Below are 13,847 nucleotides of genomic sequence, written 5' to 3' on the forward strand. Positions count from 1 at the left end.
ATTCGTATCTTGAATGAGTTCGTACTTCGCTCACAAGGCGTTCTCAAATTCCTCTAGTCTAGAAAGATTATACTCCTTCGGATTATACTGCTGATTCCTTCGTGGCCAATTATAGCGTCAAAACCTTAAACACCCGTAAATTTCAAGAATGAGATATTCCTTTTATGCGAAATACTTTGGAATACTCCTCCAAGTCTCTGCTTCTGGACCTTGATCCCAGTGGTTACACGAATAATGACCGTCTTCGTTGGTCTAATGACGAAGATTTGTTGATGTACCCCCTTGTTCTCGAAGTTCCATGGGTATGAAATATTGAAGCTGATGGAAATATTTGTACTGGTGCTAATCCGGAACATAGTCACTTCGCTGTTTACCAACCATGGAGACTTTCATGGCATGAAATGCCTCCCGAGGTAATCTTCGTTTCTTCTATGAAGGGTTAGCTTCTACCCACTTAGTGAAGTAGTCAGTAGCTACGATGAGGTATTTCCTCTTCAATGTCCCTTCTACCAAGGGTCCAACTATATTAACCCCCATTTGACAAATGGCCAAGGGCTGATAACCGAATTGAGCTCTGTTGATGGCGCTTTGATCTTCTTGGCGAAGAGTTGGCATTTTTCACATTGGTTATCCATGTTATTTGAATCTTCGTCCATGTACATCCAGTAGTACTGTTGTATTTTTGCTTTGATTGCTAGTGACCTTGTTCCTCTATGGTTGTCAGTGTCTCCGTAGTGTATATCATTAAGTATTCTTTTACCTTTAGTTCTTGAGAGACATCGCATCAAGGGTCAGAGGAATGACATTTTATATAATATCCCATCACAAAGATCGTACATGACTTCCTTAGATATGATCTTCCTTGCTTCCTTCACGTCTGCTGGGAAGGTACCTTTGTCAAGGTCTTGGTGGATGGATATTCTCCAATCATCTTCTACTTTGTTTCCCTCGTCTTTTTTCGGCATGGGTTGATATTCATATGACTTTTTCGTTTCTTCGTCTGATCCTTTTAAGGACAATGCTTCCTCTTCTCATGAGACTGGTCCTTCTATCGAAGGTTCGTATATCCTTCCAATTTGTACAGTTGTGGTGTTCATGTCCCTTAGCACAGAAGATATGTATGCCAAGGTATCCGCATGCCTACTGTTCTTTCGACAAACATGCCTGAATATTACGCTACTGATCTTGGATGTGTGCTACTGAGCTAGATTTAGGTACGCAAGCAGTACCGGATCCAAAGTTTGGTATTTGAGTTCAATGTGTGTATTGACTAACTGAGAGTATGCCATGAATTGATGCCTCGTATTCCATTAAGTTGTTGGTGTATTGTTCGTATTCTAACCGTAACACATAGATGAGTTGATCTCTCATAAAGGTTGTTATCACAATCCCTATGCCTACACCTTTTCCGTTGGAGGATCCATTTACGAATATTTCCCACCTTCGTAGGTTCTGAAGTTCCAGAAAGTCCTCCGGGTCCTCCTTGTCTTATTTCATTCTTGGGATATCCTCCACCTCCGCTTCGTCATTGAGGGGTAAGTCCGCCTAAAAGTCCGCTAGTATCTGCAATTTCTCAGCCTTCCTTGTTACAAAAATTATCTGGAACTGCTTGATCAACACGTTCCATTTTGCTACTCTTCCTATCTTGATTTCTTAGAGTCCATCGTATATATCCTGATGTATCTGCCTATCTTTGATATCTTAGTGTCAGGAATTGGTACCTTTAAGGGGATGGGACAAACATCTGGAATACAACCACCTTACGGTATGCCATTACTGGAACCTACTCATGTTTAGTAGCATCCTACAGATAGCGAAGGGTTAGCCAGAACCTTAGCTCCTAACATACGAGGATTAGGAAACCTAACACCAGTTCAGATCGATGGGTGTATATCACTAACAAACTCTTTCACTCACTCTACAAAGTTCTTGGTGTTCTCTCCTCTTTCCCTGAATTTCTCCCCTTAGCTCTCTACAAGGATCTCTATTTATAGTTACACATGATGATACATCCAAGTTACAGTGTGAGTCGTGGTATATCTTCCTTGATGTCTTTCTCGGGCGATGAGTGACACTCCTCCCGAGATGTTGAGGCGAGCTTGGTGGAATCTTCTCCCGAGTTCCTCTGCCCGATATCAGTTGTTTAGTGAAATGAGGCCGACATCGTCCTTTATCCTGGCCCGACGTCATTAGTCTCGAGTCTTACTTGAATAGATTCTCCTTATCTTCTTCAACGGTCTTGTCAGAATATTTATTACCCTAGTACTTGACAGGCATCACTTCTATCACGTCCGAGTTTTACCTTTACACGTATTAGCTTCACGGGTTCTTTTGGTGTCTCTTTTCTCGCGCTGGACTTAGAGAGGATGATTCGGTACCTCGCGCTCTTCTTATTGTTGGTGCAACATGGCCCAGATCCCTCCACCTGGATCTGTGGATTATTTACACCTACATCTATGCCACTTATTTCACTTTGTGTTCGACACGAGGGGAAGAAATCGCTTCGCCTCCCACGTCTCTGGCCATGCCGTGTTTTCCGCCATGTTGTTCCCCAATACCTCCGCCTTTATGACCCGTTATCTCTTTCTCCGGTTGAAATTGTTGAGACTATAAATTCGACGGATAAAACCTTGATCTCTCATTTACTTCTTTCAAAGAATAACATTCTCTTTCATTGGTTATTTTTCCTTTAACTGCTGCTCGAATAACCCTCTGTTTTCCGCTATTTTGAGAACCTTAATCATCCTTCAATTCTCCCGTTGTTTCTCTATTGCCGCTGCTGTGATTTTTTCTGCTTGTTACCTTCTTCCATATATTCCAGTTCGAGTCTCTTCTCCAATTCCTCAATGGCTTCTTCGACTCCCTCCATGACTGAGAAGAAGTGTGTGAGTTATACTTTTTCTGATGATGATGGTGTTCCTATTAATTCCTTGTTTAATGTTGAAAGCCCTTCGCATCATGATTATCGCTCTCTTAACTTTATTCTTTCTGATGGTTCTCCCCCATTTTCGTGTAGGAATGACAAGAAAGTTTCTAAGGATGTAACGCATGAACAGTTCATCAGACAGTTGAAAATTGATTATGACCTCCATGGTTATGACCTTAGACTCTTATCGGGCCAAAAGGGCACTCTGAAAAAGGAGGAGGTTTTAAAGTTTCCTCACTCACCTGAGGCGACCATTATCACCAAAGGCCAGCTAGAGCTCGGATTACGCTTTCCGCTGTATAATCCTAGCCGTCCTTTTATGTATGAAGTCTTGTCCCAGATTCGCCCATCCCGTGCCCTAGCTCAATGGAACAGTAACACCTTTCACATCATGGCTGAATGGGAGAGGCGAGGGCGAGGCGAGTGCACCGCTACTGCTTGGTTGACCTACGATTCTTCCCAGGAGGGCGACTACACTCCTGCCAGTTTTGTTGCCAATTATCAAAGTGGGACTGCTACCAATGGTGTTCTTGCTGGTTTTGATGCTAGTCCTCATCGCAATAAGACTCTCCTTAAGGGTTTTAAGAAGTTGTTGTTGGATGAGCATCCTGAGGGAGGAACTACTAATAAACACTCCCATCACACCAGTGATGTAGCTTGGGATAAGGTCCCTCTTGCTATTTGTGGTCCTCTTTTAATGGCAAGTTTCCGCCTTCGGCCGAGACTTATCCGTTCTGGGTGGTTAATGTTGATCGAGTAAGTTTTTTCATTTATTTAGTTGGCCGGCCCGGGTAACCAGTAGGATAATGTTTTGATTTGTTCGAATTTTTGCATCCTAAGTCCCAGAGTAATCAACCTAAGGTTCCAAACCTTCAGAAGAGGGATAGGGGTCCTAGCACAGGAATCGAGGAGGAGACAGGAAAGGTAACAAATATATTTCTCTATTCACAATACATGTACTTTCCCCTATTTGTTTCCTTGAATGGTTCTGACGATGACTCATGTGCAGAAGTCGATGGCTGACAAAGGAGAAGTTGGGGGTGGTTCCGGAAAAGATGGTGAGGATCCCGATGATCGGCTACCCTTATCCCATTTCCTGAGGAAGTCGCCTCAGAAAATTTTTGATATTTCGTCTGACGTTGTAGGTGGTAAGCCTGACGGGAAGTATAAAGATTCAAGGGGTGACGAGGCTGCCCCGGGGAAGAACATGCCCCCACAGTCTACTGGACCTCTACTAGCAAAGGATTTGCCATAGTTGATGATATTGTTTTTGTCATGTCCGACGATGATGATGAGAAGGAAATCTTTGGTGAGGAGGATGATGCGATCGGGGAAGAGGAGTTGAAGCACACAAAGGACTCTTCCTTGGGTAATAATGACGCCCCTGCCCCTGTTTCCTCCACTCCTAGCTCGGGTGGAAGTACATTCTTTATCGTCTCGGTCCCCGTTTGCGATTCACCGTGGGCTCTTACCTCTCCAGACTTTAGCTCATATTCTGCTGATGAGATGATTGAGGTCGTGCCCCAGTATGTCGATCTGAGGAATGTCTTTAATGCCATGGTAAGTCACTTCTACTCGACTGTTCAGTTGATATGCAAGATGGTATTGCTGCTGACTAATTAGAATTGGGTCATCCTAGATTGCAAATCAGGCATTGCTTGAAGGTGCCCTTCATCAGAAGGAGTTAGCTGCCGCGAAAAACCTTCGTTTGCATGTAGTGCCAATATCCTCAGTGTAGTATTGTCTTCCTAGCCGAGTGTCTAGTATAGATACAGACGCTGGTTCAAAGTATCGCCGAATGAAGAGGAAGTTGGACATTGAGAAGGATCACGTCAGTACCATTCAACAGAAGATTATCAATAAGGATGATAAAATAGATCGTCAGGAAACCGAGATTGACCGTCTCCGAGCAGCTATTCCGTTATCAAAGGTTTGAGTATGTGCCCGAGGAGATAGACAATCTACGGGCGATCCTTTCTCGGGTCCATGGTGTTGCCGCCGATAAAACATTATTAGTAGATAACTTGGAAAGCTAGTGTGAACGATTGAGGCTTCAAATCAGAGATTTGCATGTTGATCGCAAGCGGATTCTGCTGGAAAAAGATGCCACTGAGAATTCTAATCAAGAATTACGTGAGAGGATTCGGAGAGTTAACCAGGTATCCCAGGAGTTGGAGTGGGCTCAGGCTCAATTGTCGGGTCTGCAGCCGGCACATGATTTGTAAATCTTATCTCATGTGCCTGATCAAAAGAGACAAGATTTTGTACCTCTCAGGCTTTAGGAAAAGTTTGCTCTCTTCTTTTCTTAATTTGTTTTTGAAGTCCCTGTCTATCAATAAAGAAGGGTTATTCTCGACAATTCTACTTTCGTTAGGGTTCAGAATTGGGCGTGCACGAACTTGTTAAAGATTAACCCTACATTCCTTTTTCCTTCCTTGAAACCTCTTTTTATCTTAAGAATGCTTGTTGAGATTGTGATTTACTCTCACAAACCCATATGTTTATGGATACTCCGAGTATCATGTCTTCTGATGGAAAAGATGCTAATATGATTGTCAAGCCATCAATCATGAAGGAAAAAGAGAAATCTCCATTAGCTCCGACATTGAAAAGAAAAAGAAGGAATGTGAGGAAGCCTAGAGTTGTTCCTTAAAACTCTCAGAAGTTTTCTGATGTTCTTGAATTGTTGAAGGTGATGCAAAAGAAGATTCAACAAATAAAGGCTTTTGTGTTTAAGACTCATGAGATTCAGAAGGCCCTGGTTCGACATCATTCAAGAAGGCTTATTGATATTAACTCCTATCTTCATGAACCTTATGTTCCAATGGCTGTTGACGACAAGGAGTTCGGGGAAGATAAATAATTCTTCAAAGGTCTTAACGTGTAGTAAATCTTCTTTTCTCTTGTTTTTGTTTAGAAGAATAACTAGAGTTTGTAATAGCCATTATTGTGATTACACATAGCTATGTCCAACGTTTTCATCTTCATGTTTTTAGGTTTATTTTTTTAAATTCTAAAATTGTTTGGAAGATGATTTTTGTAGTATTAATCTTTATGGTTTCATATATTGCAATTTGTTATGGGGTATGTGTGTTTGCGTTGTCCCATACCTTGTCAAAAGTTAAGTCTTTCATATGTCGATATGCATGTATTGATAAAAGAATGAATGCACTTTTGACAAATATAAAAGTTAAGCCTATTATGTCATTTATTGATGGAAGATAGGTTAAAATCTTTTGTTGACAAAGATTATGTCTATTGTATGTCATTGTGCGAATAGTGATGGAAGATATAATGAATCCTTGTATATTCCGCAGTATTGATCTTCCCTGATCCACATTTTTATGTATATACTGTGAGGCTCCGTAAGTTCTCCTATGTCGAGCATGACCAATTAAATTTATCACTTTTTGTGGTTAACTTGGTTGTATATTTACGATTAGATTAATTGTGGGTCAATCTTGTGATTAATCTAATTGAGTATTTTTGGAATCAGATTCATATTCGTATGTGATTTGTCATGTCCAAAGAAATCCTTATTTTCTTTTGAAATTAAGGTCGCTCTTGTTGTTCCTTCGGGAATGACATATTATGGGGGAGAGTTCTTAATTGAACTTCTGCTTAATTGCCAAATCTTTGTGGGGAGTGCGGCTGTGGAATATTATAGGAGTTATCTTGTATCTTTATGAACTCCTTGATGAAAGTATTTAGCTTTGGATTTATGATTGCATCTAAACAAGTTGATATTGCTTTATTTTGGTCATGAAATGTCTCTTTTGGAAATTTCATTAGCATCCAGTTTTCGTACCTTTGCCAATTTTATTGACAAAAAGGGGGAGAATTAATATGTAATTCACACTACAAATACATATGGTTTTCGTATCATTATGTAAGGGGGGAGCGGTTTCCATGTGAGATGGAGTATTGACTAAGGGGGAGTGATACATATCACCATAGTATTGTTGTTGAAGTTGTGATACAATTGAACTTTGACGCTGTGTAATAATACTATGACACTGTATAACAATGATTGAGAATACTTGTTTTCTCATTGTTATAGCTGCGGATTTTCAACAACGATGATGCTGAACTTACAACCTTTGGGATAATTGGAGTACTTAGAAGTGACGAAGATTTCGAGTAGTGTTGAAGATTAGGCATGTGGAATAGGAGCTACTAAAGTTTATTCATTTATTTTTGTATTCCATATGTATTGATAGTTTGTCACTAAAATTGACAAAGGGGGAGATTGTTAGAGCATTGCTCGGTCGAAATCGCATGCGTTGCTATCTCAAGCATGTTTGTCAATGTTAGTGATCAAAACTATAAGTCTTGATTTCTAGCCTACTATAGCTAAGTCTCAGAATAGGATAGAAAGTGTAGTTGAGCTCAAGAAATCCATGGCGATCATCATACAAAACGAACAACTACTCAAGGAACTGGTGGAACTTCATCGACTAAAAGGTATGTGGAAAATTGAACTTATCTATCACTAAAAATTCTATGTACTCTATCTCCTATATTAAGACAAAAGTCATTTTTCTATATAGACTTTGATTATACACATTTGCTATTTCGACCCGAGTTTATCTCGCTTATCTATTTCTCGAAATATGTGTTGGTAAGCTTTCTCTTTGTCCATGTTCATCTTTACCTAGTGACGAAAGTCATGTTATGTTTCAATCACTTTGAAAATGGCTTTGACGAAAAATTCTTTGTGAATAACAATTACATAACGTCCTCTAAGAATGTTTCAATGATTGAAATGAGAGTTTAGATTATATAACCAATGTTGGATATAAGCATTGTGCGGCAACACATATATGTATAAGTCCTTATTCCTTGAACCAAAGTATGCGTACTTTGTTGATCAGGAAAACCGGAACAAGAGCTGTGAACTCAGTTCGCGAACCCAGTCCGCGAACTGGAGGAGGTTCTCATCCCGAGAATATCTGATGGAGTTTGTGAACTCCTTCCGGGAACTTAAGTCCGCGAACTAAGTCCGCGTACTTGAGTTTGTTATATCTAAAGACAATTATTTGTGAACTTATATTCATATTAACTAAGGAATGAAAATTGCAAACCGTGGCTATAAATTTCATGAATCGATTCGAGTGAATCAAATCGTTTTTGCTTCAATTGTGTCTTGTATAGTTATATAAGATTTATACAATTGAACAACTCTCCAACTAGTTCATTTGAGTCATTTGAACTAGTTATGGTAAAGAAGAATATGGTTGATATGAAAGTGATCATATGGATAACCATTTGGTTAACTACTGTTGAACCAACAAATGTACATGTTTGGGTACGGTTACACTAACCTAAAATCGTGCATTTCATTTGTGTGTAACAAGCTAAGTTTTAGATCCAACGGTTGAAAGATATTATCTTGAATCTAATTAGGTTTTCATCTAACGGCGAATATTGAATGCTTTGTTACTAAGCTAACATTGATTCCAAACCCTGATTTGAAAGACTATATAAGGGAGAACTCTAGCAATTGGGAAACCTAATCCCCACACCTCATGTGTGATACTAGTTGTATAAGCTAGAGTCGATTCTCTTTTAACCTTAGGTTTCTTCTCGAGACCCTGTAGGTTAACGACTTGAAGACTTCATTCGGATTGTGAAGCCAGGCCGATACTACTTTCTTGTAGTTGTGTGATCTGATCCTGCTGATTCTATCGTGTTGAGTACAATCGTAACGATTGGCTTGAGATTGTTATCTCCGATAGGCAAGATATAAAAGTAGTCACAAACATCTTCGTCTCATCGTTTGTGATTCCACAATATCCTCTTTCGCCGCGTCGATTAAGATTATTGTGAGGTGATTGATAATACTAGGCTGTTCTTCGGGAATATAAGTCCGGGTTATCAATTGGTTCATGTTCACCTTGATTTATCAAAAGACGGAACAAAACTTGTAGGTATTTCTGTGGTAGACAGATTTATCTATTATCGTAGGCTTTTCTGTGTGATACAGATTTGTTTATTAAAGTCTTCGACTTTGGGTCGTAACACCTCTTAGTTGTGGGTGAGATCAGCTAAGGGAATCAAGTGCGTAGTATCCTACTGGGATCAGAGACATAAGGAGCGCAACTGTACTTTGGATCAGTGTGAGATTGATTAGGGTTCAACTACAGTCTAGACCGAAGTTAGTTTGTAGTAGGCTAGTGTCTGTAGCGGCTTAATACAGTGTGTATTCAATCTGGATTAGGTCCCAGGGTTTTTCTGCATTTGCGGTTTCCTCATTAACAAAATTCTGGTGTCTGTGTTATTTCTTTTCCGCATTATATTTTGTTATATAATAGAAATATCCCAGGTTGTGTGTTTGAATCAATCAATTGGAAATCCGACCTTTGGTTGTTGATTGAAATTGATTGATCCTTGAACATTGGTCTTTGGTACCGTACAAGTGATTTCTCTTGTATTCAATTAGGTTCGTGGATGTTTATTTGCTTGAGTAAGAATTGAATCAAGAGAGAGATATAACTATTTATTATACTTTATTAAGATTGAGTCTAGTTGATTCTCTTGAAAGTATATTGGAGTTAGTCCATACAAATTGCTAATTGAAATATTGGGTGTGGTTGTTGTACCCCGCTTTTTCAGGTCCAATAAAGATATGTGATCTATCACAACTAAGAAACATATTAAATCTTAGATCTTCAATCTTCATCCTACATTGACAAGAAAGGAAGGCACTCATTAGCCAAAGAAGAAAAAGTGAATCAAGTGTTTATCTTTGAAACTAGAAAACTTAGATAACATTATAAGAGTGAATCCACACCACGCTCAATTTTGTAGTATGATGTTAAGTTTGAAGTGATAGTCATTGTTCAAGTGCAGAATATTTTTATAGCTATCGGTTGGATTAAGCATGGAGAGAAATCTAGGGTTTAAATTGATAATTTCATCTTTGAAGAAGAAATTTACAAAACCAGAAAAAAGAATGACCAAATTTGAAACTCGTGTTGTATTTTACATACCTGAAACCATGCATTTACATCGATGTACATCATAATATTCAAAGCTGCAAAAACATTCTGCTTCTTCGGTTGGTACTTGTGTTAACAAAAGAAATTTCCACTCTAAAAACCTACTGTTGCAATACCAAAAATGAAAAATTACCCTCAAAAGTAGAAGTAGCGAAAATATCTCCAATAACACCAAGTTCTTTGAAGACACACCATTCATCAAGTCCACGCACAATTGGTGAGTTACTATCATGTCGTCTCCCGACAATTATGAAGTCGTAAGAGTCTTCCAGGCATTTGATTTTACTTGTTGTATCTGCACAATCTGTTACTTCTTCTTCTTTGTACAAAATGTTGTTAGTATTCATAATTTTATCCCACAAGTCGCTTATCAATTCACCATCTTTTTTTGTTTTTCTATTTGATTTTATATGCGTGAATCGGAAAATTGAGAGATTTAAATTGGGATTATCCAACATTCTCATACTATATGCTAATGCCTCCCGGTCGTCAGGGCCTCCAATGAAAATCACGGCAACATCATGAAAGCTTACAGAAACATCAATAGGAGCAACCGAGATATTCTTGTGGTCAAAGAGAATCCCCACCGAGCAAGGTGCCTTATCTAAAATACTTTGGTTGACTACTCGATAAGGGTGTTTGTCTAACTCACCGAAAGGGATAATCACAAGATTGGTCCTCTTGTCCAATGCTATTTGAGATACGTCGTTGTGCATGCTTGAGAACGGTGATATGGCTGTGAAACATGACCCGATTGTGAAGCCTTGATTCTGTTGTTCAAACTGGTTGAAGGCATTGATAATTTTATCTGACGAATTGCTGGTGCGAGCCCGTGTCTTTTTATGCTGTTTGTGTTCCACGAGAATGGAAGTCGCACGACCGACTAGTTCAACGAGGTGCAAAACATAGATACATACAACGCTATCTTTTGTAACCGGATTAGTGGCTTCAAAGAAATTGAAAAAACTGGGAACATTTTCTTGATTGTAAACACAAGCTAATATGCGCAGCTCAGTGTTGACAGCAGAATTTAGGATAGATAGTCTCTTGTAGCCCGCGTACTTCCCTGAAGGATTATATAAATATTTTACCGTCGGTGTGATAACCATGGTTATCAAAAGATTTGTGAAGAATATTATGGTGTAAGTCTGTTGGCCCATCAGCTGCATATCAATCAACAGTTTAATATTAGTGTGCACTGATGGAATATATTCGTATATATCGATCAGAGATAAGTACCATGTAACTAACCTCAGCTTCATACATTGCCATTGCATACCACATATTGATTATGCCATCACATGTTAAGAGGAGACCGAGACAGAAGGAGTCCAGAATAGGCATCAGCATGTAGAGGGAAGACAACATTACAAAACCAATCTTTGCGAAGTATGCAAGGAACATCATTATCTCCACAACTACAAAATCTTTCCAAATGAATTCGAATGAGCGTACATGATAGCCTCCTATTATGTAAACTGGTGTTACGAGCACAAAGGTAACAAAGCACTCTAACTTTTTTTGAACAGCTGTTGCTATAGGTGACCCAACAGGTACCGTTAGTCCAACCGAAGGGTCTATACCAATGGACTGACAGTAAAATGAAACTCCTAAAACACTGATAATGATCGAGGAAACATAACCTTCATTAAGTGTTTTTCCTTCCGGAGTAGTTCTATTCATCCATGACATTATTGGGTGTAAAATGAACATGATGAAAGTCACTAAGAAAATTTTACTTATCCATGCTAATAGCATCACATCGGTCTTCAAAATAGTGGCTTCTATATAGAATTCTAGTACATACTTATACAACCAACTGCTCAATCCAGTGATTATCTAAATGGCCAGGCCTAGACGACCAATCTCCGAGTTGAGGAGGTTTAGGTCAGCAACGGCACAAGCAGTATCATAAAAGGAGGAGTGAGACACTAACAATCTAACGTATAAGAGAGACGCATTCATATCCTTTTCCAGGTTTAAGTTTTTTCGTACCACGCTTTCAACAATGCTATTAAAAATTAAAGGGATGAGGAACGTGCAAAAACCTATGACGATGGTTGATCTACGTGCTTTCATAATCATATCCATGTCTGTCATTACTCCAATAAGGAATGCAAGAAAAACACCCCCAATCCTTTCGATGACTGACATTAAGGCCATTCCTCCTGAATCACGAAATATGTATTGAAATGTTTCCGTACCTCCCAGCAACGCCGGGCCTAAGACAATACCGGCCTGAAACATGCAAAAGACATATACGTTACAGTTGTTTTTAAATACTGTTGAAGTTATGTAATCTTAAAATCTAGTGAATGAACGAGAGGAACAAGGAAACCTTACAAAGACTGATGAAACAAATTTTATCTGGTTTAATTGACCAAGGAAAACGTGGAAGGTTCCGATTAATAATATACAAAGACCGATATGCACCGTTAGTACAGGAAAGGAACCATGCTCAAAAATTCCTTTAACTGGCAGGCAGTTGAAACCTGGTTTATCACTCATCCTGTTTTCTTAACCTTCAACCTGGTTTGATTTATATATATCTTCTCCGTTGCTCGGCACCGATCACTAGTATAACGTATGGTAACTACTCCCTGATCTGATCAAAAAAAAAAAAACTACTCCCTGACCTTGTGCCACCCAGACTCATCAAAGTTTACCATGCGCTCTCACTGAACTTCTTTTCATGGTTGAATTAGACAAAAATAAGTACAAAAGAAAAATTGAGTTTTCAGAGAAAAAGTACTAGACTGGTTTCTGTGGAAAATGTTGGAATGGATTTATTGCTAGGACAAGAATAATTTGCGGGGAAGTGAATTAATCTCACCATATATAGTAACCTAGTCACTACACTAGTTTGTAGCTTTGACCATTGCAACAGTACGTTATGCAACCTCTAAAGCTAATATATCTGGTGCTCAAGGCCATCTTAGATTGGAAATGGGTTCTCAAAATGGATTGTAAGTTCCCATAGTTACATTCTTATTCTTGCATTTGCATATCATCAGTTTAACAATGAATCTTGATTTAGATTGAACTGGTTTCATATGCAACATACGCCACTTTATTATGTTGTCTGAATGCAATTTGCATTGCTATGCAGGATTAAAGCAGTGGATCTTGTCCATGAAGAGCCTTATGAAGTTGGACTCAATAATCATGGATGTTGATATCTTTTCTGCAGGAACCAGAACTGTTCACTGGCGTGCACTTTTATTTCAGTGGTCACTTTGTTCCTTCGTGTAAAAAATCCCTTAAAAAACTAGTCTTAGTTGCCAAAACTTGATTCACCTCATCTTGTAAGTTCATTTCATGTTTATTAGGTACAGCTTCAGGAAATATCAGTCCATATATATGGTGGTAAAACTATAGAAGAATGCGAAGACGTACATGAATTCTCTAAAAGAGAATCTTGAAAAATTATCTTTTCCTTGCCCTCTCCAACCACGCAGTTGCAAAATTCAGAGCAAAACAACCAAAAAAAAAAAAAAGACGCCGTTGCCGGGGATCGAACCCGGGTCACCCGCGTGACAGGCGGGAATACTTACCACTATACTACAACGACCAAGTTGTCCTTATTTAAATGGAAATAATTTTATTAGAAAAAATAAAAATTTCTCAACTACATACTTATTCAGTTGCTCAAACTGCCGCATGGTGCCTTTGATGTCCAACTGAGAGAGATCAATAGAAGCTGGTACTTGTTCTCAACATATTGAACCTGAAAGTTGATTGTCATTTAGAGCTATGTAGCTATAACTAGATAGTGGAAAAGGCAGAGGACTGTCCAAGTTTGTTGTTAGACAAATTTAAGTAAACGAGATTTTCAAGCTTGGAGATGCAAGATAGGATAGCAACTCCTGTGAGGTTATTACGGGACAAATTCAATACCTTAAGTCGAGTCATATTTGTAC

General features: G+C 38.9%; 1 protein-coding gene and 1 non-coding gene across 2 annotated transcripts; both read right to left on the bottom strand.

Annotated features, from left to right (window-relative positions):
- Positions 1–10,028: 10,028 nt before the first annotated feature.
- LOC113280226 (cation/H(+) antiporter 15-like) lies at positions 10,029–11,619 on the bottom strand. Its single transcript, XM_026528876.1, has 2 exons — positions 11,179–11,619; positions 10,029–11,090 (listed from the first exon to the last, which is right to left on the bottom strand). Exons 1-2 carry the CDS (start codon positions 11,617–11,619, stop codon positions 10,029–10,031), a joined length of 1,503 nt encoding a protein of 500 aa, XP_026384661.1.
- Positions 11,620–13,426: 1,807 nt separating this feature from the next.
- Positions 13,427–13,498, bottom strand: TRNAD-GUC. Its single transcript has one exon. It is a non-coding gene; the product is annotated as a tRNA-Asp (tRNA).
- Between the last annotated feature and the right edge of the window lie 349 nt (positions 13,499–13,847).

The sequence above is a fragment of the Papaver somniferum genome, chromosome 5 (assembly GCF_003573695.1).
Source record: "Papaver somniferum cultivar HN1 chromosome 5, ASM357369v1, whole genome shotgun sequence".
In the NCBI taxonomy this organism is placed as follows: domain Eukaryota; kingdom Viridiplantae; phylum Streptophyta; class Magnoliopsida; order Ranunculales; family Papaveraceae; genus Papaver; species Papaver somniferum.

Coding starts and splice junctions, on each gene's coding strand:
- LOC113280226 (XM_026528876.1), bottom strand. CDS start 11,619: ATGTCATGGATGAATAGAACTACTCCGGAAGGAAAAACACTTAATGAA. Junction 11,091..11,178: donor TGGCAATGTATGAAGCTGAG/GTTAGTTACATG, acceptor ATTGATATGCAG/CTGATGGGCCAACAGACTTA.